The sequence below is a fragment of the Chionomys nivalis genome, chromosome 6 (genome assembly GCF_950005125.1).
Source record: "Chionomys nivalis chromosome 6, mChiNiv1.1, whole genome shotgun sequence".
NCBI classification, from domain to species: Eukaryota; Metazoa; Chordata; class Mammalia; order Rodentia; family Cricetidae; genus Chionomys; species Chionomys nivalis.
The window spans coordinates 93,619,334-93,644,949 of NC_080091.1; the positions used below are offsets into that span (position 1 = coordinate 93,619,334).

The 25,616-nt window shown below is 45.4% G+C and overlaps 1 protein-coding gene across 1 annotated transcript; it reads left to right on the forward strand.

Annotated features, from left to right (window-relative positions):
* The first annotated feature begins 2,143 nt into the window (after positions 1-2,143).
* Positions 2,144-24,867, forward strand: Plac8 (placenta associated 8). The gene is made up of 5 exons (XM_057772976.1): positions 2,144-2,206; positions 12,926-13,063; positions 15,145-15,269; positions 19,326-19,440; positions 24,618-24,867. Exons 2-4 carry the CDS (start codon positions 12,955-12,957, stop codon positions 19,428-19,430), a joined length of 339 nt encoding a protein of 112 aa, XP_057628959.1. The 5' UTR covers positions 2,144-2,206; positions 12,926-12,954; the 3' UTR covers positions 19,431-19,440; positions 24,618-24,867.
* The last annotated feature ends 749 nt before the right edge of the window (positions 24,868-25,616 follow it).

The window sequence follows — 25,616 nt, forward strand, 5'->3', positions numbered from 1 at the left end:
ACGGGTGGCTTCTGGAACAGCTGCAGATGGAGAAAGGCTCCTTCTCCTTTGGGGACTGACTGCCCACCAGGAATCTGACCATGCTCCAGCGAATATACGGGAATTCATAAAATGGACTTGGTTTTTGTTGTTGTTGTTTCGTTTTGATGGTTTTTGGTTTTTTTGGCAGGGGGTAGTCACTGGTGAAAAGGGTGTACATGGGAAGACTGGGAGGTGAACCTGATTGGGGTGCATGATGTGAGATTCCCAAATAATCAATAAAATAATAATAATAATAATAATAATGGCAACCCCACAAGGCCATGGTATCTCCCATCAGGTCTAATGGGGCATGCATATGCACCAGCATACTTCTGCCTTTGTACCTCCCATCTACATCCAATCAGGGGCAACTGTCCTTCTTGATGTATTTCCCACCAATATGTCCAACCTACATGTAATCAACCCCACCTGTGAAGATGAGGTATAATAAATCAAACAAGCTTGTTGAGAGTAGTAAAGATCATGTGGCTTATTATCTCCCATAAATAATAGCCTCCAAGCCGGGCGGTGGTGGCACACGCCTTTAATCCCAGTACTCGGGAGGCAGAGGCAGGCGGATCTCTGTGAGTTCGAGGCCAGCCTGGTCTACAAGAGCTAGTTCCAGGACAGGCTCCAAAGCTACAGAGAAACCCTGTCTCGAAAAACTAAAAAAAAAAAAAAAAAAAAAAAAAAAAAAAAAAAAAAAAAAAAAAAAAGCCTCCAGCATTTCAGGAAATATCTGTCCTTGGGCAAGGGGCTTACAGGTTAGAGGCTTTTTAATTTCGTGAATCTCTTAGGTACAGTAATTAAAACATAAAGTATAGCTTTGGCTCTCCCAATATGCCACCAAAAGCATTAAGAACCATGCCTGCAGGTCCAGTGAGATAACCCAGCAGTTAAAGGCATTTGCAGTTAAAACTAAGGATTGAGCTAGAGAGATGGTCCAGCAGTTACTAGCACTGGATGCTCTGTCAGAGGACCTAGGTTTGATTCCCAGCACCCACCTAGTGGTTCATAGCCATCTGTAACTTCAGTTCCAGGGGGTCCAACATCCTCTTTTGGCCTCTGTGGGCACCAGGCGCACATGTACAAAACATACACACACACAAAACACACACACACAAAAAAAAATAAATTTAAAATGTTTTTAAAAAGTTGAAGGGAAAAAAAAAACCTGACAATCTTATTTTGATTCCTGGAATACACACGCATGCACACACACCTGACCAGTGGCTCATAGCTGTAATCCCAGAATTCCTCCGAGAGATAAGAGACAGGGGAATTGCTTGAAAGCTCACAGCTATGCAGAACATCTGGACCAAGAGACAAGGCTTTTTCAGCAGATGGAAGGAGAGCACAGACTTCTGAAAGCTGTCTTCTGACCTCCACATGCGGGCTGTGGTGCCTGCATACGTGGGGAGTTACCACAGAGAGAGGAAGATGGGGAATAGTAACAACAACCACACATTTTAAAATTAAAAAAAAAAACACATAGCAAGTGCTCAATCAGTTACGGGAAACAAAGCTGCAGAGGGCTAAGTGTGTGGGTGATCAGAAGAGCCCTCACCTAGCATGTGGTGGTTATGGGTTCAGCCCCCAGCACCTCAGAGAGGAAGAGGGAGGGAGGGAAGAAAAAGACAAAGAGAAATGTCAGATCAGAAGCCCGGCATGGTGGAGCACATCTTTAATCCCAGTGCTCAAGAGATGGAGGCAGACAGATCTCTGAGTTCCAGACCATCCTACAGTGTGAGTTCCAAGGCCGTCGGGACTACGTACAGTAATCTCAAGAAACAAGCAAAATAAAGAGCAGTGTGATCGGTCTGTAATTCCAGGTCGCCTAATGCTTCCCTATTTATTATATTAGAAGAGGAAATTAAGGTGTGAGAATCAGTAAGTTTTGCCAGCAGGTAATACCGATGAACTGCTGAATGATTCACATCTGTTCCTCCCCCCATAAAGGTGTACGTTGTAGTTAGTCCATTGTAAGGACAGGAACAGGCCCTATTTGGTAAGAGATAGCTTTTGGCGACTTTGCCTGGATTGCCACAGCCAATCAGGACACAGGACTCTGCTCTTTGGACTACAGGCTGCTCCTGAAAACCGATCACCTCGCCCCCCAGATCTCACTTCTAGTAAGATTCTACTCCAGCCTGCAAGCCACTTCCTGCTCCCAGCCCTCTAGACTGTGAGTACTCTGGTATTGTGAACATATTTAGAGATGGGGAAGTTTCCTTTACAAGTGATTTCATTGCTTTCTTTTATTCCTACCATAGCTTGAGATTCTGGTGAAAGATTAGATTTTCTTTTCTTACCTAATTGCTTTAAATTTAGTGAATTTAGCAAAACTCAGCGACTTTGCTAAGCATCCTGTTTGGAAACAAGTCAGCTGGAAACCTCTGGGAGCTCTGCATCCAGAGGGAATGCATTTTATGTGCTTTATTTACTGATTTGAGACTTGATCCTTCCTCTCTTTATTCACCGGAGCTGGTTTAGTTTCTTTGTGAATGAGAGATGTTTATCCGGTTAAACTACCTGGCAGAAGGAGATGGGATGTTTGTAGGTTTAGCTGATGAAGTTTGAGAATCCTTAGGCATTCTCGTGAACACAAAAATCTAACTACTATAGAAGTTTAAGTCCAGTACTCGCTGGTGTGCAAAACAAGAAAAGCCACCTTTCGCATCTCACATTTGATAACTCATGAGAGGAGAGGTCCTTGTGTGACAGGATTGTTTCAGTCAAAACAGGAAAAAAAAAAAAAAAGAAATTATAATACCAATATACAGTAGAAGAAGAAAATCTAAGTCTATGTTTAGAACCTGGGTTAATCAATATTAACAAGATTTATTAATATAATCAGTGCTATATAGCATAATTTTATTAAGCCAGTGGACTGTCCTTCTAAAGAGTGGGGTGCTCTGAGGCAGAAATATAGGTGCAAGAATGAATCCAAGACTAATAGATAAATTTAAGATGTTGCATGTGGGCCAAACACCACAAGATTTCCTGGCAGCGACCGCTCCTTACAAAGAGACTTCTGAAGGAAGTGTTGTTCACTTACTTCAGAGCTTGGCCCCCCGTTTCAACCTCCTCATCTCCGTTTTTTCTTCGTTTTTTCCGGAGCTTTATCACTCTGTCCCGTTGTGCATTCAGAGCCGTGAACCGCAGAGCAGAGCTCCGAGCGGGGTTGTCCCGATAGACAAGGAATTGCAGGCTTCTCCTTGATCCACAAGACTTTCACACAGGCGGGTGTACATGGCTTGTAAGTGTTGGGGGGGGGGGGTGATTATGAGTAACAGGGAAGTGGACAAACCAAAAGTCAGAGGGCACCAGGTGCACAAGGATCTCCGCCCCAGTCAAGGGTCCCGTGAGCTGATTCTGCACGTACTCTTCAAACGTGGGTGGAGGAGAGGGCTGGCAGGGGCTGTGTCCGCCTGGGGAAAGAAACACCCTTTTTATAATTGTCATCAAAGCAGCCACATGCCTGTGACACAGGGGCCGCAGCCATGAAGTCGCTAATCACAAAACTCCCAGACCCACAAGCCTTCCGAGTGCTTTGAGACAGGTCTGGCAGAAACGAAGATATTCTAAAGAGACACTCGTGTCTCTCAGACTTCCTATTAGTCAATTAAAACCACAGACCTCCAAGACGGACTTTCCCCCAGGAATCTCATGCTGGGAGAAGGAAAAGGTTTTTAGCCAGAGGGAAGCTCCCTTGGAAAGGGATTCTGCGCAGTTCCGGCAGTCAGTCAGGCCACCTTCAAGGATGCCGCTGACGCCCACGTGGGGCTTCGATGAGCAGCAGCCTTCCTTTCAAACTTCAGTCGGGATCCAGAGGACAGATTTGTGGACGGGGGATGGACTGGTAGGGGTGTTGCTGGATTTCTCTTCCTTCTTTGTTTTTTTGGTTTTGTTTGTTTGTTTGGGTTTTTTTTGTTTTGTTTTTTTTTTGGTTTTTTGGGTTTTTTTTTTTTTTTTTTTTTTTGCTTTCCACTATTTATTTGACTCCCCATTGGCTTATTGAGGATAGGTGGACAACGTGGTTTGGCGCACAGCCTCATAAACTCTGAGGCATAAACATAAGGTCAGAGAACACTCAGAAACATAGAATTAGGGTGATGTAACACGAGGCAGATGCCGGGCAGATAATTTTTTCTTCACTTCCTGATGACCTTTCATTAGAGTTGACTAAAGTTAAAGGCTGCCATATCTCGTTGGTTGAAGCCAAAAGAAAAAAAAAAGTCGGGTCTCTGAGACAGTCTGCTTTGGTTTTCCACTTTGTTGTAACTTCCAAGGGATGCAGAATTGTGACAGGCTCGCAAGCGTAAGAGCGCCCTGAGCCAGTCTGCTGGCCGACTTCTCTCAGTGCTTTGTGGCTAGTTCTGTTGGAGGGTTTCAGTGCGCAGCACATTAAGGATCACGGGCAGGGCAAGAGAGATGAGCTTACGCGTGGTCAGGGAGCACTTCTCTGAGCTGCACTCTGGCTCCGCCTCTCGGCTCTTTAACTGTGGAGGAAGCGTTTCTTCTAAAAGACACCATGGGCTAGACAGCGGAAACCCCTCCTCAGAATAAGGGGGGGGGGGCGCAAATGGCTATCCCGGATGGCTAATTCCCTCTAGGGCTGATCTTCTAGACAGTACAGAGCAGCTTCCTCCACCACAGCTGTCGGCAACCTTCTCGGTCAGGAGGGTATCTTGGTTGCAAAACCGATCGTTCCACCCCTCACCCTTGCTTAGCTTCAGTTCCGCACCTCACAGTTTCCCACCTCCAAAAGAGGAAGTTAGCTGGGCATGGAGTGCCATGATAGAACACCTGCCTAACACGCAAGAAGCCCTCGGTTCAAGAGAGAAAAAGAAAAAGAAATTCATGAAAGAAGCATGCAACATTTTGATTTATTATTTTATTTGTAATTTGATTTTGTCTGTATTAGAAATAAGAAAAAAATTGAATACCAAAGAGACTGAAAATAATTTCCATATGTGTAAGGCACATTATATATGTTTTCAAATTTCTCCTGGGTTTAAAAAAAAAATGAAAGGGGGGAGGCCTGGAGAGATGGTTCCATGATTAAGAGCACTGGTTGCTCTTCCAGAGGTCCTGAGTTCAATTCCCAGCAAGCACATGGTGGCTCACAACCATATATAATGGGATCCAATGCCCTCTTATGGTATGCAAGCTTACCATAAGAACACTCATACATTAAATAATAAATAAATAAATAAATAAATGCATACATACATAAAATTTTTTAAAAATTAAAAAGATATGAGGTTTTGTTATGGTTGTTGTTACAATTTTTTTCTCCTGCCTCCACCTTCTGGGTGCTAGGATTACAGGCACCACCACCCTGGCTAGTAACACACATCTTTGATTGAGGACTGTTTAGACCACTAGCAGAGAAAAGAAAATATATTTACCAATGATCTGGCAATAAGCAGATAGATGCTCATGTACAACGCTTTGCCTTAGGGGCAGATTGTGTGGACTTTAGAAGCCCTTTGCCGGTGCTCAGGTCTCAAAAAGTCTACCAAACCCAGTGTAAATCCACAAACACCGGCAAAGGGCCGAGTGAGGGTTGCCAGGAAGAGGGTAATTACAGAACCACAGGACCGTAGTTTTCTCTGGGATCCCTCCAGATGCCCACTGTTCCGTTTACAGTCACAGCACAGGCTCCTTGGAAAAGGAGTGAGTTCACGGATTATCACTTCCCTCTGGGAGGATGGCAGAAAGACGCTCCTTCACTCGCTCAGCTGACGTCTACCAAATGCCAGTGATGTGCTGCATGTGGGCTTGAGCCCAGAACTACAGCTATAGCCAGGCGGTGGTGGCGCACGCCTTTAATCCCAGCACTCGGGAGGCAGAGGCAGGCGGATCTCTGTGAGTTCGAGGCCAGCTTGGTCTACAGAGAGAGTTCCAGGAAGCCACTCTGAGACAGAGAAACCCTGTCTTAGAAACAAACACGTAAACGAAAACAACCTGCAGCTGTAGATGAGGCTTATTCCCCTTAAAGATGTTAGTTGCCTGTTTTTATAAAAGATATGAACACCAACTCTAACTTTTTGTTGTTGCTGTTGCTATAGTTAGGCTCCAGCCGGGCAGCTCACACGTTAAACAAGTACTCCACCACAGTTCTGTGTTCCCCAGTCCTAACAATCTTTCCAGCACTACTGCAAAAATAATCAATTATAAAGATAAAAGTGAAAAGCTATTATCACAGCTCACCTGAGGTAACCACCCAGTATTATTAGCTACTCTTTCATATTCTTTCTGGCATTTGAATATTCAAAGGCAATGCAAAGTAAATTTGAATACACATGCTTTTCTATTTTCTAAAATGCTTTGTTCTTCAAGGCATTGTAGTAAGTAATCACTCAGAATCTGATTTCTGGCATCATAGTGTTGGACTTTGGGATGGAGGGAAGCTCTGGGGACTTCTGTCGGGAGGTCTGGACAGTCGGGGAAACTTGACTTCACCCATTGCTGAGGGGCTTAGGGTCTGCCCACTCACCAGTGGGTAAAACGTGCCCTCTATGAGGGCGCCAAGCACAGCCCCAGTTGATGGGGAAGTCGAGAACATCCTAGCTGGAGCCAGGGAAAGCCCCTCCAGGGACAGGTGCCTGCTATGTTTTCCAAGTCTTCCTCTGTAAACACGGCTCACCGAACACCTGCCCACGTTACCTGTGAAAAGGGTCAGCTATGAAATGAATTATTGCCGTGTCTTTACTTTCTTTTCCTGGAACTGATGAAAAAAATAAGTTTGGGGAGCAGCTGTTGCATCCTGTAAAGATATTTCAAAAAAAAAAAAAAGAAAGAAAAAAGAAAAAAACTGGAAGATGGACACTCCAGTCCAAAGAAAGAGGGGGAGCAGGTTTTGGTGTTGAGTTGTTGTAGTCCTTGCATGCAGGAGGCCCTGGACTCAATCCCCAGAATTGGGTGGGGCAAGAGGTCCAGAGTCCAAGATTATCCTTGGCTACAAACAATTTGAAGGGACCTTAAGCTATATGAGATCTTTCTTCAAAAGAGAGAAGAAAAAGCTGTATTGCATCTGGGCTGCCGAGGCAAGGTCTATGTAGAGATTTCTCCTCGGGCGGGACACCAGGTGTGGCTCATGGCAGTCATAAATTTCAGATGGACTGCTTTTCTGGTCAACCATCTGCCATTATTCATGGTCATCAGACCTTCTGGGTTCCACAAACACAAAGTTTAGATTAGCCTGTCTTATGATGTAGTGTTAGCCCCTTTTCTGGAATAGCAAGCTTTACAGCCAGTCACTAGGGTACAAGAGGCATTGTTCAGGTTGCTGGGAGACAAACATGTTTTCTTCACTGGAGTGGTCACTGGCTAGTTGCCCATGCTCCTGTGAGTAACACTAATTAAACTCTCCCTCCGCACTCTCTCTCTCTCTGTCTCTCTCTGTCTCTCTGTCTCTCTCTCTCTGTCGCTCTCTCTCTCTCTCTCTCACACACACACACATGAGAAAGAGATGAATGCATACAAACATGAACTAAAGAAATTTCAGAAGAAAGAAAGAAAAGAAAGGAAGGAAGTAAACAGAAGAAAATGCTTTTAGAGAAGGTACTCCAAAGGCAAAAGTCCCAGGACAAGCTAGTAAAATGTAGCCTCTCGCCAGCTTGAACCTGTCAGTTGGCTTCATTCAGAACTGTGGTCAACAGAATAGTAGTGAGGAACCAATAATACATAGTCCCGCTGTGTGTCCTCTACAATTAATGAATTTTTAAATGAACTGAAAGCAAAAGGAAGACGTTCACTCAACCTTCCCGTCAGGAAAGCTGCTGCAGGGAGGCCCCTGACAAATGAGCACGTGTCTCAGGAAACAGTCCTTCACCTTCTGCTAGCATATCTATTTCATGGTTCCTCTTCCAAATCATTCAGTTGCGGCCTGCACTCTCTAAGAAGGCTTTCCAATAACTCTTCCTGACAGGCCACCCTTTTCTACTGTGGGCCTTCTCCCTTGAGCAAGGAGATTTAACTACCTGTAGATGTTTGTGGAATTGTTTATTTATTTAACTACCTGTAGACTTTTGTGGAATTGTTTATTTATTTAACTACCTGTAGACTTTTGTGGAATTGTTTTTCTTGCTGCTTAGTTGTGTTTGCTTTGGATTTACATAGTCTCCCTAGATAGCACTGCCTGGCTTCAAAGTCACAATCCTCCTGCCTCAAACTGGATACATGTGTGTACTACCTACCACTCCAGACTATACTAGACTTTTCTGTTGTTATGAAGCAGGGTCTCCTGTAGCCCAGGTGTCCTCGAACTCACTACACACTACAGAGCTGACGGCTCTGAACTCCTGCCTCTGTCCCCCGAGTACTGGGAGGACTGGAATGTGTGCCATGCCTAGTTTTATTCAGTGCTGGGAATGGAACCCAGGACTTGTTGCATGCTAAGCAAGTACTCTACCTATGGAACTATATTTCCAGCCATCTTTAACTCTGTCCTTTGGGCATTTGTGGGATGTCACTGGGTAGCCACCAAGGCCTCACAGACTAGGTGGGGAAGCATCACGCCCCATCTAGCCAGATTCTTCAGTGTTCTTCCTCACGGGCCAGATCATCCAGTGGGCATGCGTGATTGGCCGTCTGACGAAGGAGATAGGAAACTTGTCTATATGGCTAACTCCAAGACAGAAAGATGGGAAAGATTAGTTTCTTTGACTCTGGGGAAGTGAAATTCCAGTCTCTATGGCTTGCTTAGGAGAAGGAATAATAAACCAGGAGCCCTAGGTAAAAATGAAAAATACCTTCGTAATATCACAGACTCCACCCATTGGTCTTGCCTACATTAGTATGTATTATGGTGTATGCCAAGTGCTGGTCTTATATTTCTGTTCTTCCTTCTACACTCGCTAACCAGAAAGAGGAAAGTACCATTCTTCCTCTCCATTTAAAATTCTATGTATTTATCTAAACTATTATTATATAGATATAACACAGATAATATATAGAGTGTTGCAGATAATTTATTTTATGAGTTTTAATCTAACCATAACATTACTTTTTGCTCAAACTCTTCTAAATCTGGCCCTCAGATGGCCTCAGAAGTCTCCCCATTCCCCATTCAGCAGTGGTTCTGTTGATTAGATCTACCTTGAGGCCTCTTTTCTTGCTGACGTCACACTCCTCAGGTTCATCTTGGGCCTTCCCTTTCCCTGCCTTGGAGGCTCCCAGTAATGAACCCTGCTCTTTTATTGAACAATGACATTTAGTAATCAAGGTTTGGGCAGTGGGTGTATCCTCTCTGTGGACGTAATCAGAACGTTTCTTTATATACCTCTATCATATCTACCTAACATAATCAGAACATTTTCTTTATGTACTTCTATCCTATTTATCTATGTGTCTGTGTGCTCATGAACCTGCTTACCTCATGGATTCTGAGTCCTGGCACACGCCCTGATGATTTTTACTTTTTTTGGTTTTGTTTTTTAGACAAGGTCTTGCTACACTGCTCAGGTTGGTGTAGAACTAGGTCCTAATGACGTTCCTGCTTCGGCTCTGCAGGCGCCTGGGACTATCGGCGGCTTGCACTGCCTGGTTTGAAGTTTTGCTCATCTTTGGGCCCTCCACCCTGGTGTTCATAAGCCTCAGAGGGACCCCACCATTTGCATTTCCCAAATTAACCCAGTTACAGCCATATTGCTTAACCGAGTGCCTCCTGAGTCAGCGAACTATTCTCTCTGAGGCACTTGCCCTCCAGCAGACAGCGTACAGCTGCTCCCTCCTGATTGCTCTGACCAAGGTTTAGTGCTAAAGATCAACCCTGGGACTCTGCCAATGCCAAACAATGCCCAAGACCCCCAGGTTTTCAATTTTGCCTAACAGCATTTGTTGGGATACTTCAGCATCTTTTCATATATTTAAGCTTTTTTCCCTTTTTATTTCTTTTGTAAGTTATTTGGTCTTTTCATTATTTCCTAACCTTAGGACTTCTGAATCTCTCTTGCTTTGATTTAAAAAAAAAAAAAAAAAAAAACCATTTTCAGTGTCAAATTTTGTGCCCATTCTACTTATCCTCATTTTGCTAAACCTTTAAAAACACACACTATTTGCAGAATACACTCAGTGATGGGAAGAGAAGCGTTTAGAGTTGTTTACTGATCATGACTATGGTCAACAGATGCAGACATTTAAAAGGTCATTGTAAGCCTCTGTCCCTCTTCCACCCCCCTCTGAGCTCTATCCCTTTCTTATAGATAGGAACTCACAATGTAATCCTGGATCTCACAGTTAGGGTCTCACAATGTAGCCCTCGCATGAGCCTGGATAGAAGGAATGCTGAGCTAAGGTTTGCATCACCATGCCTAGCCTGCCTCTTTTAAAATTAAACCAATTTTACCTTCCTCTGTAATAACCAGACATTGTTTGCATGCTGTTTGCTAGGATTCAGGAGGCCTGGTTTATTTATGATTAACTGTACTGGTGTGTGCCAAGATTTAGGCATATTTAAAGCATCCTTTAACCCTCCCGGTCATGTGAAGAAATATGTGAACACACCCATCATTTGAGGCTTTCTTTTTCCATTCAAGGGAAACACTAAACTAGCAGATGTTGCAGGTGATGGAATCTAGAGAAAGCAAAAGTTACTGAGGAATAAGAGGACCTACGCTTCTAGCCGACGTTAGAAGACAGACTGAATCCCCCGTTTTGAAAAGCATTCTTTCTGTTTAGGAGGTAATCTCTTTATGTAGCCCTGCCATCATGGAATGCACTCTGTAGACCAGGCTAGCCCTGCCTCTGTCTCCCAAGTGCTGGGAATAACGGTGTTTGTCACCACACCCAGCCCTTTTGTGCTTTGAAAAATATGTACCGAATTCCTAAATAGAAATGCCCCAGCACTGTTAGTGCTTAACTCAGCAAGACAGTTAAAATCCCTACTGTGATGGGGCTGGAGAGCACTGGCTGCTCTTCCAGAGGTCCTGAGTTCAATTCCCGGCAACCACACAGTGGCTCACAACCATCTGTAATGGGATCTGATGTACCTTCTGGTGTGCAGATTGAGCACTCATACACACGAAATAAATCTTTTTTAAAAAAACCTACTGTGAGTCTAGCAAGACAATTAAAATACCTATTGTGAGCCTAACACTTCTCAAGAAAGTAGGAAAAGAGGAAAGAGGCTGAGAAGTGGCTCAACAGGTAAGTGTGCCTGATGCACAAACGTGAGAGTCTGAGCGTGATCCCCCGCAGCTGGGTAAGAAGCTGGGCGTGGCTTTATACACCTGTCACCCCACCTACGGTAGGGAAGATACAGGAGGGAATGCTGAGGCTTGTGGGTCAGGCCCAGGGGCTGGCCCGCCTCCAGGGAATGAGGCAGAGGGGTGGAGCAGGACACCTGGCCCCATCAGGCCTCCACAGGGCACATACATCTATATACACACGGTCTGTACAACACACACACACACACACACTTTTCTAACTAAGAAACAGGTTTCCTTTTTTCTTTCTTTCTTTTTTTCTTTCTTTCTTTCTTTCTTTCTTTCTTTCTTTCTTTCTTTCTTTCTTTCTTTTGGTATATTGAGACAGGGTTTCTCTGTAGCTTTGGTGCCTGTCTTGGAACTAGCTCTTGTAGACCAGGCTGGCCTCGAACTCACAAAGACAGTTTCCTGTTTTCTAAGAGACCTTCACAGACCAGGGACAGTCCTGTGTTCAGCCAGACAGAGAGACTAAAAGAGAATTTGAATGTCACAGTTTACTTACCCCCCCCCCCACATTCCCTATTTTCTTATCAACTCAATGGAAATAACCATTTTCAGTGTCAGAGCTGAGCAGATGGATAAGCAAGGTCTAATATCAGACCTGATCGGTCGAAACCTTAATGAACTAGTTGGCAGTATCGCCAACAAGGTGTGTGTGGAAACCATCAGAAGCAATGTCCTTACCGAATCTGCTTGTGTTATGGCCACTCTCCACAGGATTTTTGCTAATTTTTTTTAAAACATTAAACTTGTCAGGAAACTATACTTGGTGCTCTCAATGCGTGAGTGAGGTGGGCAGGCCGGTGGCCACTTCGGTTTTACAGATGAATAAATGGAAAATGGAGTGGCTGGTTAAATGGCTCATCTGAGGTCATGTGGATTTAAAGATGAGGGCTTTAGCAAAGATCCTGCCCTTCCAAATATCAGGTACATCCTTGAACCTCAACACTCTCTAGTAACGAAGAGAAATTAGGAGTCACCTAACTAAATTTTATAGGCTTTGCTAAGCTGGGAATGGTGACATACACCTAGAATTCCAGCATTTGGAAGGCTCGAAGCTAGCTAGCCTGGGCTACATGATGAGAGCCTGACTCGGGTAAACAAATAAGCATCACCACCCACAAAACACCACAGAAACCTGGTGGGATGATTATTATGGCTCGCTGGTCCCTGCCTAGTGTCAGAGGCTGAGCAGCCCTGGCAAAGGGACCGGTTCTGGGAAACTTGAAGTGATGGAGCCGCTTGGATGCAGGAGAAGCTGTCAAAACCCAAAGAGGCAGAGCAAGGGGGAGGAGGGTGGGGATGCACTCAGCTCAGGCTGTTGGCTTAAGAAAGGGTGGTTTTCCGTGGTTCCCTGACCCTACCACTGTCACAGGCCAGTCGTTTGTTTCCCAGCTCCTGGACAGCAGGTAACTGTTTAAAAATACTCCAGATCAGCCCTCTTTCATTTCTTTTGCCCATGAGAAGCATCTGCTCGCCTTCAGTTCAGTGAACTCTGGTCTCCTGGGGCCTCTGTGCCCTCAAAGGTGGAGACTGCAATGCTCTTAGAGACTAACAAGTTGATTTCTTCAAGCACGTCCCTCCCTAGCCGGTGGAGCACAGTGGTTAGTTCCAGCCCAGGAGGGGAACACAGCGCCTTCTTCCCCACGGCAGCTCCAGGCAGCTAATACCAGCATTTTCTTTTTCAGACCAGGGCGTCTGAGACCTCGCACTGAAGATGGCTCAGCCACAAACAGTAATTGTGACTCAACCAGGATTTGTTCGTGCTCCCCAGAATTCCAACTGGCAAACCAGCCTGTGCGACTGCTTCAGTGACTGCGGAGTTTGTAAGTACAGGGAAGGTGCCCCCCCAACCGATTTGGGGTCCGTTCCTCCCTTACTGTGTTGAAAACTGCTAACTTATTTAGACGCCTGGGCAACCTGGAACGGTACAGTCAGCATCAAAGACAGACTACTGATTATAGCTGACTCTTCTCCTGTCCCCCCAAAATAATGAATCCTAGAGTTAAGGTAACACTGGAAGCTTTAAATGATTCTCAAACTGAACAGGCTTGGCCTAATATTATAAACAGATTATACATAAATAAAACATTTTTTTACTTAAACCTGACTTTTTTTTGTTTTGGTTTTTTCGTTTGTTTTGTTTTTTGAGACAGGGTTTCTCTGTGTAGCTGTGGCTGTCCTGGAACTCATATGTAGACCAGGCTGGCCTCAAACTCACAGAAATGCCTCTGCCTCCTGAGTGCTGGGATTAAGAAGAAAAAAAAGCAATAGTCATGAAATCTCTTCTTGGTTATACAATACTAAAATGCCGTTTTATAGTTACATCACAGGACACGTTTCAGCCAATTTCCGCACAGCCTCAGAGAATTATTTTAATCTGTACAGTTAAGTTTTCCTGTATGCAGTAAGCTCTTTCTCTCTCTCTTTCTCTCTCTCTCTCTCTCTCTCAGTGCACTTGGAAGAAAGTCAGGTGGGGTGGCAAAGTGAACCAGAGACTTTGTCCTTAGCAAATCAGGAACAAAAGATTTGTTTTGAGGCCTGTTCCTCAGAATGGTAGGGAAATAAATACACCAGCTTTAACTTGCAATGGAACGGACCTTGGAACGGAATGAAGCTAATAATTACACGGTGAGCACAGGCAGAAGGAATTACACGCGTGGCCCTTCACCAGCTCTCCTTGACTTCCTCGCTATCACGGCTGATTGACTAACATGTCTCATGACATTGTTTTGATATCTGAAAATCATAGTTATAATAAAGACTTACGATAGTCAAATTTCCTAAACATTACATTTTAATCCTCCAACCCCAAGTTATTGCTCAATTATTTGAGTGTTCAGTTCCTTGGCTATGCGAATTTTGAAGCAGGGGCTGTCAGGATGACTCAGTGGAAGTGCCTGTGGCCAGACTTGACCCACATGGCAGAAGGAGAGGACATACTCCTGGAAATTTTCCTCTGACCTTCACGGTTTCGTGCCTCCACACACAAACACACTAAAATGTAATTTTTAAAGGGGCCGGGGCAGCCTTCATTACTTTGTGGCAGATTTTTTTTTCTTTTAATTTTTCAAGACAGAGTTTCTCTGTGTAGCCCTGGTTGTCCTGGAACTCACGCTGTAGACCAGACTGGCCTTGAATTCAGAACTCAGAAATCCACCTGCCTCTGATCCTACCTCTTGAGTACTGGAATTAAAAGTGTGCACCACCACCACCACCGGGTTTATGAAGATTTTCTTAATGCAGATATGGCCAAATCATTCTCCCTGTACAAAATACATGGTGCTTCTTCCTGGCCTTGATGGCACACGTAAACACCACCTAATTGTCATCATGACTCCTGTACATGTGCGTGTGCGCGCACACACACACACACACACACACACACACACACACGCTGCCTTAAGCCTATGTCACCCCCTAACTTCATCCCCATCCTATCATAGGACACTGGCCACAGTGAATGAATATGACAAATTGTCTCCAGGAGGCGTTATTCCCTTGGGTTCCTCTTAACAGTTTCTAACCCTGCGTCACTTTTCAGCTCGGGCGGCACTTCCTGCTCAGGGCCTCATGAGCCGTGCTCTTAAGTGAGCCTGGCTCTCCCCTGCACATCCTTTCCTATTGGATCTCAGCTGGGAGCATCGTCAGTACCTAGGGTTTGACCTGGAACGCCGGTGGGTTTCAGTAGTTAGCACATGAGCGGCACTCTTGCAGAAAGAGCTAAGTCTTTTCCCCGGGCAGTAGCTCTGGAAATGATGGGGGTGCGCACGTAACAAAGCTCCACCCAAACAACGAAGACGGACTTGGCCGCAGAGAGGGGAAGGTCCCCCACGATGTGATCGCTCTTGGTGTAGCTGACGTGGGCAAACCAGAGTAACCTGTACCCCTGTTTTCGTGTTTCCAGGCCTCTGCGGGGCGTTTTGCTTCACATGCCTTGGGTGTCAAGTGGCAGCCGACATGAATGAATGCTGCTTGTGTGGGACAACCGTGGCAATGAGGACGCTCTACCGAACCCGATATGGCATTCCCGTGAGTCTCTCACCTTTTATTATTCAGGCTGCAACCGAATTACCATCGCTGTTATAGGAGTGGCTGGCGTTTGATGGCATCAGGGCTCTGAATTTGTTTGGCCTGAGTTTTGTAGCATGTACAACCTTAAATTCAGTTGACTTGGCAGTAGCCCCTCTTCTTGTGTGCCCTCTGAACATCCTAGAAGGCAAGCAATTCGTATTTGCAAGGTGTAGACTACAACAGAGGATTATCTAGAGCCTAGTGAGCTTCAGGGGCCTGAACTCGCCACCGACCTTGTAATGCCTGTGTGCGTTGTGGAGGAGGGTCCGCCATGTTTTATCAATGAACACTTCGAAGTTCGTAAGAGGCAGAGTCTTTGGCCCAGAGCTGTGCCCCAGTATCAGAGAGAGACGATGTCCCCTCCAAACTGTCTGTGGACACACTTTCCCTTACTCCTGTGTCACTGTATGAAATAATGGGGTAGTGTTTTAATTAGAGTTACACAAGAAGCAGTCCATAGGGTGAGTAGATGTGCGTGCATGTGTGTGTGTACACATATCTATATATCATATAGGAATGTACACACATGTATATATTTGCCTCCATTTGTGTGTATATATAGAGAGAAAGGGACAGAGATAGAGGTAAAGAAAAAAATCGCATAGTGGTGGCACACCCCTTAATTCCAGCACGCAGGACTTAGGAGGATCTCTGTATTTATTGATTGATTGATTGATTGATTGATTGATTGATTTTTGAGACAGGGTTTCTCTGTGTAACCATCCTAGCCTCCTGGCCATGAACTCACAGAGATCTGCCTTCCCAAGTGCTGAGATTTAAAGTGTGTGCCACCACCACCCAGCTGAGAAATCTTGTCTATAAAAAAGAAAAGAAAGAAAAAAGAAAGTCAGAGCAAGAGACACAGACAGACATTTTTTTTTAAAGTCATGCAGTGATCGAAGCCAGTAAGTCCAAAACTTGAAGTGCAGGCTGTCAAGCTAGGTACTCGTGGATGAGCTGAAGAGCAAGTCAACAGGCAGTTTCGGAGAGGCGCCTTCTTATTCAAAAGCAGTCCATCTCCTCCTCTTTCTTCTCCTCCTCCTTCTCCAAGGTCTTCAACTAGCTGAGCATGGCAGCACACACACACACAAACATGGTAGCACACACACCTGTAATCTTAGGACTTGGGAGGCTGAAGTAGAAAGATTAAGAGTTTGGCACCAGCCTGAGCAACGCACTGTGACCCTGTGGAAAGGAAGGGAAGGGAGGAGGAACCAGCAAAGGATACAGCCGAAGAGAGCTCAGTCAGTAGAGTGCGGACCCCGAGAGCCTGAGTTCAGTCCCAGCACTGAGAGGTGGAGACAGATGGACCCTGTGGCTTGCTGGCCCTGCAGGCCCCAGCCTGATCAGCTAGCTGTAGGTCCTATTACAAACAGGTCTATAGCTGACTGGAAGACAGGCCATCAGCATTATATGAAGTGATCTGCTCTATTTCAAGTCTGAAGATTTAAATGTTAATTTTGTCTCAAATATATCTTCAAAAAACATCTAGAATAATGTTGAACCAAACGTCTATGCACGGCTATGGCCTAGACTGGGTAACACACAAACTTAACCATTACAGGGAACACACACACATGCAACATTTTCTAGGAACCTAGTTTATTTCATTGAAATTATTACTATTATTATTATTATTTTGATTTTCGAGACAAGGTTTCTCCGAAGCTTTTTGGTTCCTGTCCTGGAACTAGCTCTTGTAAACCAGGCTGGCCTCGAACTCACAGAGATCCGCCTGCCTCTGCCTCCCGAGTGCTGGGATTAAAGGCGTGCGCCACCACAGCCCGGCCCTGAATTTTTTTTTTTTGTTTGTTTTTTGTTTTTTGTTTTTTGAGACAGGGTTTCTCTGTGGTTTTGGAGCCTGTCCTGGAACTAGCTCTTGTAGACCAGGCTGGTCTCGAACTCACAGAGATCCACCTGCCTCTGCCTCCCAAGTGCTGGGATTAAAGGCGTGCGCCACCAGCGCCCAGCTTGAAATTATTTTTTTTAATTGAGAAATTTAGTTAGTCTTCTTTTATTACAAAGCAATGTTAAAATATCTAACAAATTTAAACAGAAATACATGGAGTAAAAAGTGAAAATAACCAAGTCTTCTGCTTGGAAATTAGTAATAGCTTCTGTGCATCCTCTGTAGGCATGTTTCTGTCCGGTAACTCACAGACATACATCTGTGTCAATGCAGGTTTGTGAACTGATAGTCTTGGAGGAATATTTGGCAGTGTCTCTCAGAGTGTACCCTGTGAGCTTGCAACCTACTCTCTGGGACACTACCCACTGTTTTCTACACTGCCTCTCCTGGAGCCCTGAGACCCACATGAGGGGCCTTGGTCATCCCTGGAGAACTGTGCTGCCTGCTCCCCTCCTCCCCTGCACTGCCTGCTCCCCTCCTCCTCCCCTGCACTGCCTGCTCTTCTCCTCCTCCCTCCTCCTCTCCTGCACTGCCTGCTCTCCTCCTCCTTCCTCCTCCTCCCTTGCACTGCCTGCTCCCCTCCTCCCTCCTCCTCCTCCCCTGCACTGCCTGCTCTTCTCCTCCTCCCTCCTCCTCTCCTGCACTGCCTGCTCCCCTCCTCCTCCCTCCTCCTCCCCTGCACTGCCTGCTCCCCTCCTCCTCTCCTGCACTGCCTGCTCTTCTCCTCCTCCCTCCTCCTCTCCTGCACTGCCTGCTCCCCTCCTCCTCCCTCCTCCTCCCTTGCACTGCCTGCTCCCCTCCTCCTCCCTCCTCCTTCCCTGCACTGCTGCGCCCCTCCTCCTCCCCTGCACTGCCTCCTCCCTCCTCCTCCCCTGCCCCTTGCTGCTGAGCTTGGGGTTTATCTAGTGTAGAGTCCCCACTCCTTCCCTCATGGCTGCTGCTTCAGGTTGCCCGTTTTGTTTGACTTTGTTTGACTTTCTCCTCCACCGTCTGTACTTAAACTGCTCGGTATTTCTGGTCTTTCTAAAGGCCACCAGTCCCTGTTTTCTAGTGTGGCTTTCTTTTTTAATGAATGAAAACTCTGAAGCTAACGTCTTTAAATGATCTCTTTTTATAGATTGTCAAGAAAAACAACCCTCCCCTAATTTTCTTCACCTACTTGGTTCTCTACAAAAACACTTTTTTTTTTTTTTGTATTTCCTTTGAATATTTGCTTCTCAATGTGGGCTTTACCTATGGACTTCACAGAGGCCTAGGCTTTAGTCCTCTGTCCCTTCTGGGTTCCCACCCCACTCTCTCCTACATGGTTCTTTGTATCTTTGGCTAATTCCATGTCCAGGCTTTATGTGATGACCCCAACACTTCTTCATTCAACATCGCCATCAATGTCTTATAGTGAATGTGGTTACATTTCCTGCCAAACTTTCACTTTTTTATTACGTAGTACTTGGGAGTGCTTTGACCCCAAATTGTCTGCCACTTCCCTAATCCTCTTCCTCAAATGTCCAGCGCATCGCATATCTGTGTTTTCATCCTGCTGTAACAGTGGTGAGCCAGGAGCTTCCTGGCTGTGAGAGCTGAGTCTTCTTATTGCACTCTTGGACTTGGTAGTTTGATTAAATCTTATATTCTCAGAATTACTGGAACAGGGAGGCAAGTGTCGCATGGAAAAGTCAGCTAAAGTTTTCCTGGAAGTATCCCTCTGACCAAATCCGGGGCCAGTGAGATGGCTCCGTGGATAAAAGCACTTCCAATCACACTGGAAGACCAGGACCCACATGGTGGGTAGAGAGAAGTGAAAGTTTCCCTCTGACCTCTGTGAGCACACATGTGTGCACACACATGTACACGTACACACACGTGCATATATACATGCACACACATGTACATACACATGTACACACATGTGCACACATACAAACACATATACACATGCACACACACGTACACACATACACACATACAAATACATATTCACACACACACACAAAAAATAAACATAAAAAGAAATGAAGTAAACTGAAGCCAAAGAGTCAGGACTTTCGGTTCTCTAAATATATCCCCAGCGCAGGCCCTACACTCATGTCTCTTCGCGTCTTTCACAGGGATCCATTTGTGATGACTATTTGGTCACTTTCTTCTGTCCTGTTTGCTCTGTGTGCCAAATCAAGAGAGACATTAACCGGAGGAGAGCCATGAATGCTTTCTAAGAGCTGGATGGTGAGTCAACGTGGGACCTGAGAATCAGAGCTGGGGGCTGGGTAAATTAGTCATTGTTGGGAATAACAACTCAAAGTAGCAATTCCGTAAATCTCCCAAAGAGCGATCTCATTGTAATAATATGATATGATTGGTTTTGCTTTCTTCTTACTTTGAGGCATATTTTAGTAATGATGAATTTTTATAAACCTACCAGGATGGCTTTGGTCTATTAATGAAGCATCTTACCATAACTTATTAGCTACCAGAGTAAACAAAAAAGAAGTTGAAGTTAGGTATAGTGGTCTATCCTTTAACCCCAAAACTCAGGAGGCAGAAGAAGGGTTACCCTCAAGCTTAGCCTTGTCTCATAAGTTCCAGACTAGTCAGGACTTTGAGGGTATGACAGTCTAAGAAGGGCCTGTCTCACAAAATAAAATGCGGGGTGGTGTTATGGTTCACCGTGTCAAGTACTTGCTGGGTAAGTACAAGAGCCAGGGTTTAGATGCCCAGAACCAGTGTGTGTGTGTGTGTGTGTGTGTGTGTGAGAGAGAGAGAGAGAGAGAGAGAGAGAGAGAGAGAGAGAGAGAGAGAGCGTGTGTGTGTGTGTGTGAGAGAGAGAGAGAGAGAGAAAGAGAGAGAGAGAGAGAGAGAGAGAGAGAGAGAGAGAGAGAGAGAGAGAGCACATGTGTGAAAGCTGGGCATAGCCCAGGGGGCAGAAACAGAGAATCCCTGGGACTCACTGGCTAGCAAGCCTAGGTGAAAGAGCAAGTTTCAGGTTAGTAAGACCCTGTCTGAAAAACAAAGGTGGAGAAGTGATGGAGGAAAGATACTTCAACGTCAGCCTGACCTCTGCATAGGTGAACATACCTGCATGTGTACACACAACTTTCCCCCACCAGGGGGAGGGGGAGTAGGTGTTTTTAAAAACTGAAAAGACAAATAAATAAAAAAAAGCAAAAGATATACTTCATACTAAGACAATGTGGTGAAGCCGGGAGGTGGTGGCACACGCCTTTAATCCCAGCACTCGGGAGGCAGAGGCAGGCAGATCTCTGTGAGTTCCAGGGCAGCCTGGTCTACAAGAGCTAGTTCCAGGACAGGCTCCAAAGCTACAGAGAAACCCTGTCTTGAAAACAAACAAGTAAGCAAACAAAACGGACAATGTGGTGAAATAGGTAAACAGTTGTAAGGTGAGAATTTAAAAATATATACTATGTTAAAAAGCAGAATGACAGAGTCTGCAACATTTAGGTTATCTGTGGTATAAAAATTCATTTGCTGAGAAGATGAAGTTTAACAGATAAGGTCCTCAGCTGTGCCAGAGAGACATAGATGTCCCTTGGTCAATGCTAGACTGAAATCCATATGAACTCCTTAGAAAAACCAGCTTTGTTCAGTAAACATTTACATATACAGTCACATGGGAATATATTTCTTGTGTTTATAAAGTCTTACTGATTTCTGAGATTGCATTTTAAAGGACACATACACGTGCATCTGCACAAAGCCGCCTAAGAGGGTGCTGGGAACCAAACACGGGTCCTTTTTAAGAGCAGCGGGCACACTTAACTCTTGAGCCAGACTCATACACACATGGAGCTCTACCTGCCCGGTCACTCAGCACCTCACCACACTTACCAGAGTAGAAGTCGTGGGTGGAGGTACTTAGTGCAAATGTCTACAACACGCGCAAATGAAGGCAACTGTGCATTTTAAATAAGGACTGTATATCTTATTAAGAAATCTCAAATGAGAATAAATGTATAAATACTCCAAAACAAAATACATTAATAAACAAAACGAACACAAAGCTCTCACTGGAGGAAATGCCCTTTGCAAGGGCTAGAGAAGGAGCTGGTGACATTTGGAAACGCTGTATGACATTTCTTCCTCCCTAACTCCTCGTGCAGCTGACTGTTCCCAGACTTAGCTGCTGAGAACACAGGTGAGGAGACATTAGCCCGGAATTGTCTTTTCTCTCTCTATATGAGACAAGATAAACAGCAAATGTTAATTTCCCCATTTTTTTTTTTACAATACCCCACTTCCTGTCTGAAATGGATACTTACATAGGTTAGCAAACATTATTTCTAAAGGTATATTTTGTTTTTAGTATGCATGTGTCCATGCATGCATGTCTTTGTGCATGCATGCGTGCAAGTATGTCTGTGTGCATGCATGCACATGTGTGCGGGTACCTGCAGAGCCCAGAAGAGGACAGCAGATTTCCTAGAGCTGGAGTTAAAGGCACCTGTGAGTCACCTGATGTGGGTACTGGGGACAACTCTGCCCTCTGCAAGAGCAGCAAGTGCTTGTGTGTGTGTGTGTGTGTGTGTGTGTGTGTGTGTGTGTGTCACCCACGGAGCTTAGAAGAGAAAGTTAGATCCCCTGGAACTATAATTACAGGTGGCTGTAAGCACCACACGGTGTTGGGAACCCAATCCAGGTTCTCTGCAAGAACAGATACGATTAACTGCTGAGCTCTCTCTTCAGCATCCCCCAAACAATTCTTGAAAAATGCACAAAAAACTATCCATTTGCTTAGCAAATAATGTGTTGAATATCTAGTAATGCATGAAAAATCAGCTATGGGCAGGAGCTGGTAGCCACACCTTTAATCCCAAGCGTAGGGGAAGCAGAGGACTGAGTTCCAGGAGAAGAAACCCTGTCTCACTAGTTCCCCATCCTTACAGCCCCTGAGTAGAGCATCGTGTTAAATGACGCCTTTAGACAGAGCGCTGCAGGGAGGTGACGTCGTGAGATGAGTAAAGAACATTTCTTGAAAGAAGTGGGTTTGGGGTCTAGAGAAGTTGTCAGTAGCTCACCAGAAGTAGAGCTGACTGTAACAGGCTGGTGATGAAGATGTGGGTGGAGACTGGTGACACAGGGCAGTTACCTGCTCAGCAACAGCGCCTCAGCTGTCACTTCCTCTAAGTCCCAGGAGAAAGTGGGATGGTTCCCTGAAGAGCAACAGAATCCTCTCGGTAAAGGGAACAAACATCCAAAGGCAATCCTGAGCACCAGGCTAAGCTAAAAACCTCCGACCTCAGCTGATGCCCTCTTGGGCTTCCCCTGGGCAGAGTCAAGCAGGATGGACGGGGAGGGAAGGACTGCTCTACGTCACAGGCCAGCCTCAGGACGCACAGTACGGTGGACATGGACTACTACGGATAAAATATAATGCAGCTTCTAATCAAGAACTTCAAACTATGAAGGCAAAACTCTTTTTAGGGGAAAAAATCACCCACCTTTATGGGACTAGGGTCAATTTGACTAGAGCATATTTTGTATGCAGGAAAACAATGAAACAACAGATTCCTTTTTAAAAGTGAAATTGTGCCCCGGCACGCCGTGGATGGGTAGTGTGGATGGGTAGTGGGCTAATGACTGGCATTGCCGTGGGTGGGTAGTGCGCTAATGACTGGCATTGCTGTGGGTGGGCAGTGGGCTGATTGCCTCGGCATTGCCGTGGGTGGGTAGTGGGCTAATGACTGGCATTGCCGTGGGTGGGTAGTGGGCTGATTGCTTCGGCATTGCCGTGGGTGGGTAGTGTGGATGGGTAGTGGGCTAATGACTGGCATTGCCGTGGGTGGGTAGTGTGGATGGGTAGTGGGCTGATGACTGGCATTGCCGTGGGTGGGTAGTGGGCTAATGACTGGCATTGCTGTGGGTGGGCAGTGGGCTGATTGCCTCGGCATTGCCGTGGGTGGGTAGTGGGCTAATGACTGGCATTGCCGTGGGTGGGGAGTGGGCTAATGACTGCAAGCATTGGGGGAAGGATCAGAGATTTTAAGTGAGCAGAGCTGCTTTTGAGAGAAACAATAATAGTATATAATACAGTGGACAGGATGAAGGCCAGATGCAAGAAGTTAAATAAAGCCGGGGGTGGTGGCGCACGCCTTTAATCCCAGCACTCGGGAGGCAGAGGCAGGCGGATCTCTGTGAGTTCGAGGCCAGCCTGGTCTACAAGAGCTAGTTCCAGGACAGGAACCAAAAGCTACGGAGAAACCCTGTCTCGAAAATCCAAAAAAAAAAAAAAAAAAGAAGTTAAATAAACACATTGTCCATGTAAAAACCAGTTTTCGTCCTAAAGGGAATAAGAGATAGTTTATTTTGGAGCCATTATGAGTAACCACTGCCCAGGAACACAGATTTGTTACCTCAGATTCCATGTTCCAACATGGAAGCAGTTTTATGGTGTTTTTATGGTTTTACAGAACAAAGAGAGTCATAAATCAAGGCAACTTTAAGCTACATTGGTGGGTGCACCAGACGGGGGTACGAGGAGATGGATGGATGCTATCGGATGATGTTCATAGCTCTTGGATTGGTCGAATGGTGTTCTGCTAAGTTAGTAGCTTCTTAGAGGTTTTTTTTTTTTTTTTTTTTTTTTTTTTTTTTGGTTTTTCGAGACAGGGTTTCTCTGTGGTTTTGGAGCCTGTCCTGGAACTAGCTCTTGTAGACCAGGCTGGTCTCGAACTCACAGAGATCCTTAGAGGTTTTGTTTGTATGTTTTCATATCACAAGGCGTTAGTTCAGATACAGAACGGGGCAAGGATGAGCTAACATTAGCCCAAGATAAAGTAATTAGCCTCCGAACCTACAAAATTCCAATGTCTGAGGCCAGCCTGGGCTGCATGAGACCCAGTCTCCAAACAAAACATATCCACAGGGCTAGAGAGAAAGGTCCCAGGTTCGATTCCCAGCACCCACATGATGGTTCACACTGTCTATAAGTCCAGTTCCAGGGAATGTGATGGCCTCACACATACGTGCACAGACAGGCATGCAGGCAAAAATACACATAAAATAATTGAAAAAACAGACAAAAGGACTTTGATACACTATTATGCACGATTAGTGAGAGGACCCTACAGATTCTAACAACCCCGTACACTTTGGTGCTTGGACAGGATCCTGGAACAGAAAAGGCAGCTTGATAAAGCTGTGAGGAATCTGGATCAAGTCCACGCTGGTTAATCGTGTGCCGGTGTTGGCTCTAAGCTGTGGTAAACCTCCCATGGTAACACCTGGTGGTAGCCCACAGGGAAAGGGAGCACAGAATGTGGGAACACGGTCCTGTCTGTGTGGGTCTAACTTCTCAGTGGGTCTAAGATGGTTCTGCAAATTCGTGTTGGTTAAAACCAAAAACATCAAATGAGAAATTGAGAAACGATTCTGTGCTTCCCTCACAGGGGAGAGCTCTCGCTGAAGCAGCTGACCTCAGAACACACCTCTTCAACCCAAGTCTTTCCAAATCTTTCGCAACGGAGATACGATGGGGACAATTACAAGATGGTGGTGTTTTAGAAATTCGACTTTTTGATTTATTTGAAATGGATGTTGCTCTTTGATTTGGCTTCCCCTTCCCTCCATGTCATCAAATATTCCAGCTTATAATTTTTTACACTTTAAACATAAACCAAATAAAAGATTTTACTAAGAGGATTGTTCTGTTTTGTTTGTGGTGCTGGGAGTTCAAGTTATGGCCTCGTAGGTGCTAAGTAATTTCTATTCCCAGAGATCCACCTGCCTCTGCTTCCCGAGTGCTGGGATTAAAGGCATGCGCCACCACCACCCGGCACCAGCTACATTCTTTATGCCTCTCTGCCTTCTCTTGAATGCTTTCGTCACCAGCTGATTTTAAGGGTTCAGTCTATCACCCCACTCCCGCCTGGTTGCTCAGTCTCTGAGCTTTGATCGGCACAGTTCAGCACCTCCATGAAGCTTATGGTGGGGTGTGGAAGCCACAGGCTACAGCTAACAGACTACCCTGAGACACTTTCCTTCCCTAGAACTAACTATCAGCGTGTTTACTGACCAAGTGAGACTTCATTGCAGTGAATATTCCAGGACTTCCCTTTTGGCTGCCAGAACACAAACAGTGATACGGACACCTATTACTAACTATGAAAGCTTGGCCTGTAGCTTGGACTTGTCCCTCTAGCTCTCAGAACTTAAATTAGCCCACTCATATTCATCTAGATTTTGCCTCCTGGCTTCTTCCTCCCTTCCATCTCGCTCCTCCTGTTTTCATCTCCATGGCCTCTGGTATCACTCTAGCACCTAGATTCATCTTCTCTTCCTCTCTTTCTCCATGCCTAACCTCTTCCTGCCTAGCTATTGGCCATTCGGCTCTCTATTAAACCAATCAAAAGGCACCTTGGCAAAAACACATCTTTGCATTGTATAAA

Bases quoted from the DNA above. Each gene is read 5' to 3' on its own strand.
- Plac8 (XM_057772976.1), top strand. From the start codon at position 12,955: ATGGCTCAGCCACAAACAGTAATTGTGACTCAACCAGGATTTGTTCGT. The intron at 13,064-15,144 runs GTAAGTACAGGG...TCGTGTTTCCAG, and splicing joins CTTCAGTGACTGCGGAGTTT to GCCTCTGCGGGGCGTTTTGC. The intron at 15,270-19,325 runs GTGAGTCTCTCA...CGTCTTTCACAG, and splicing joins GAACCCGATATGGCATTCCC to GGATCCATTTGTGATGACTA.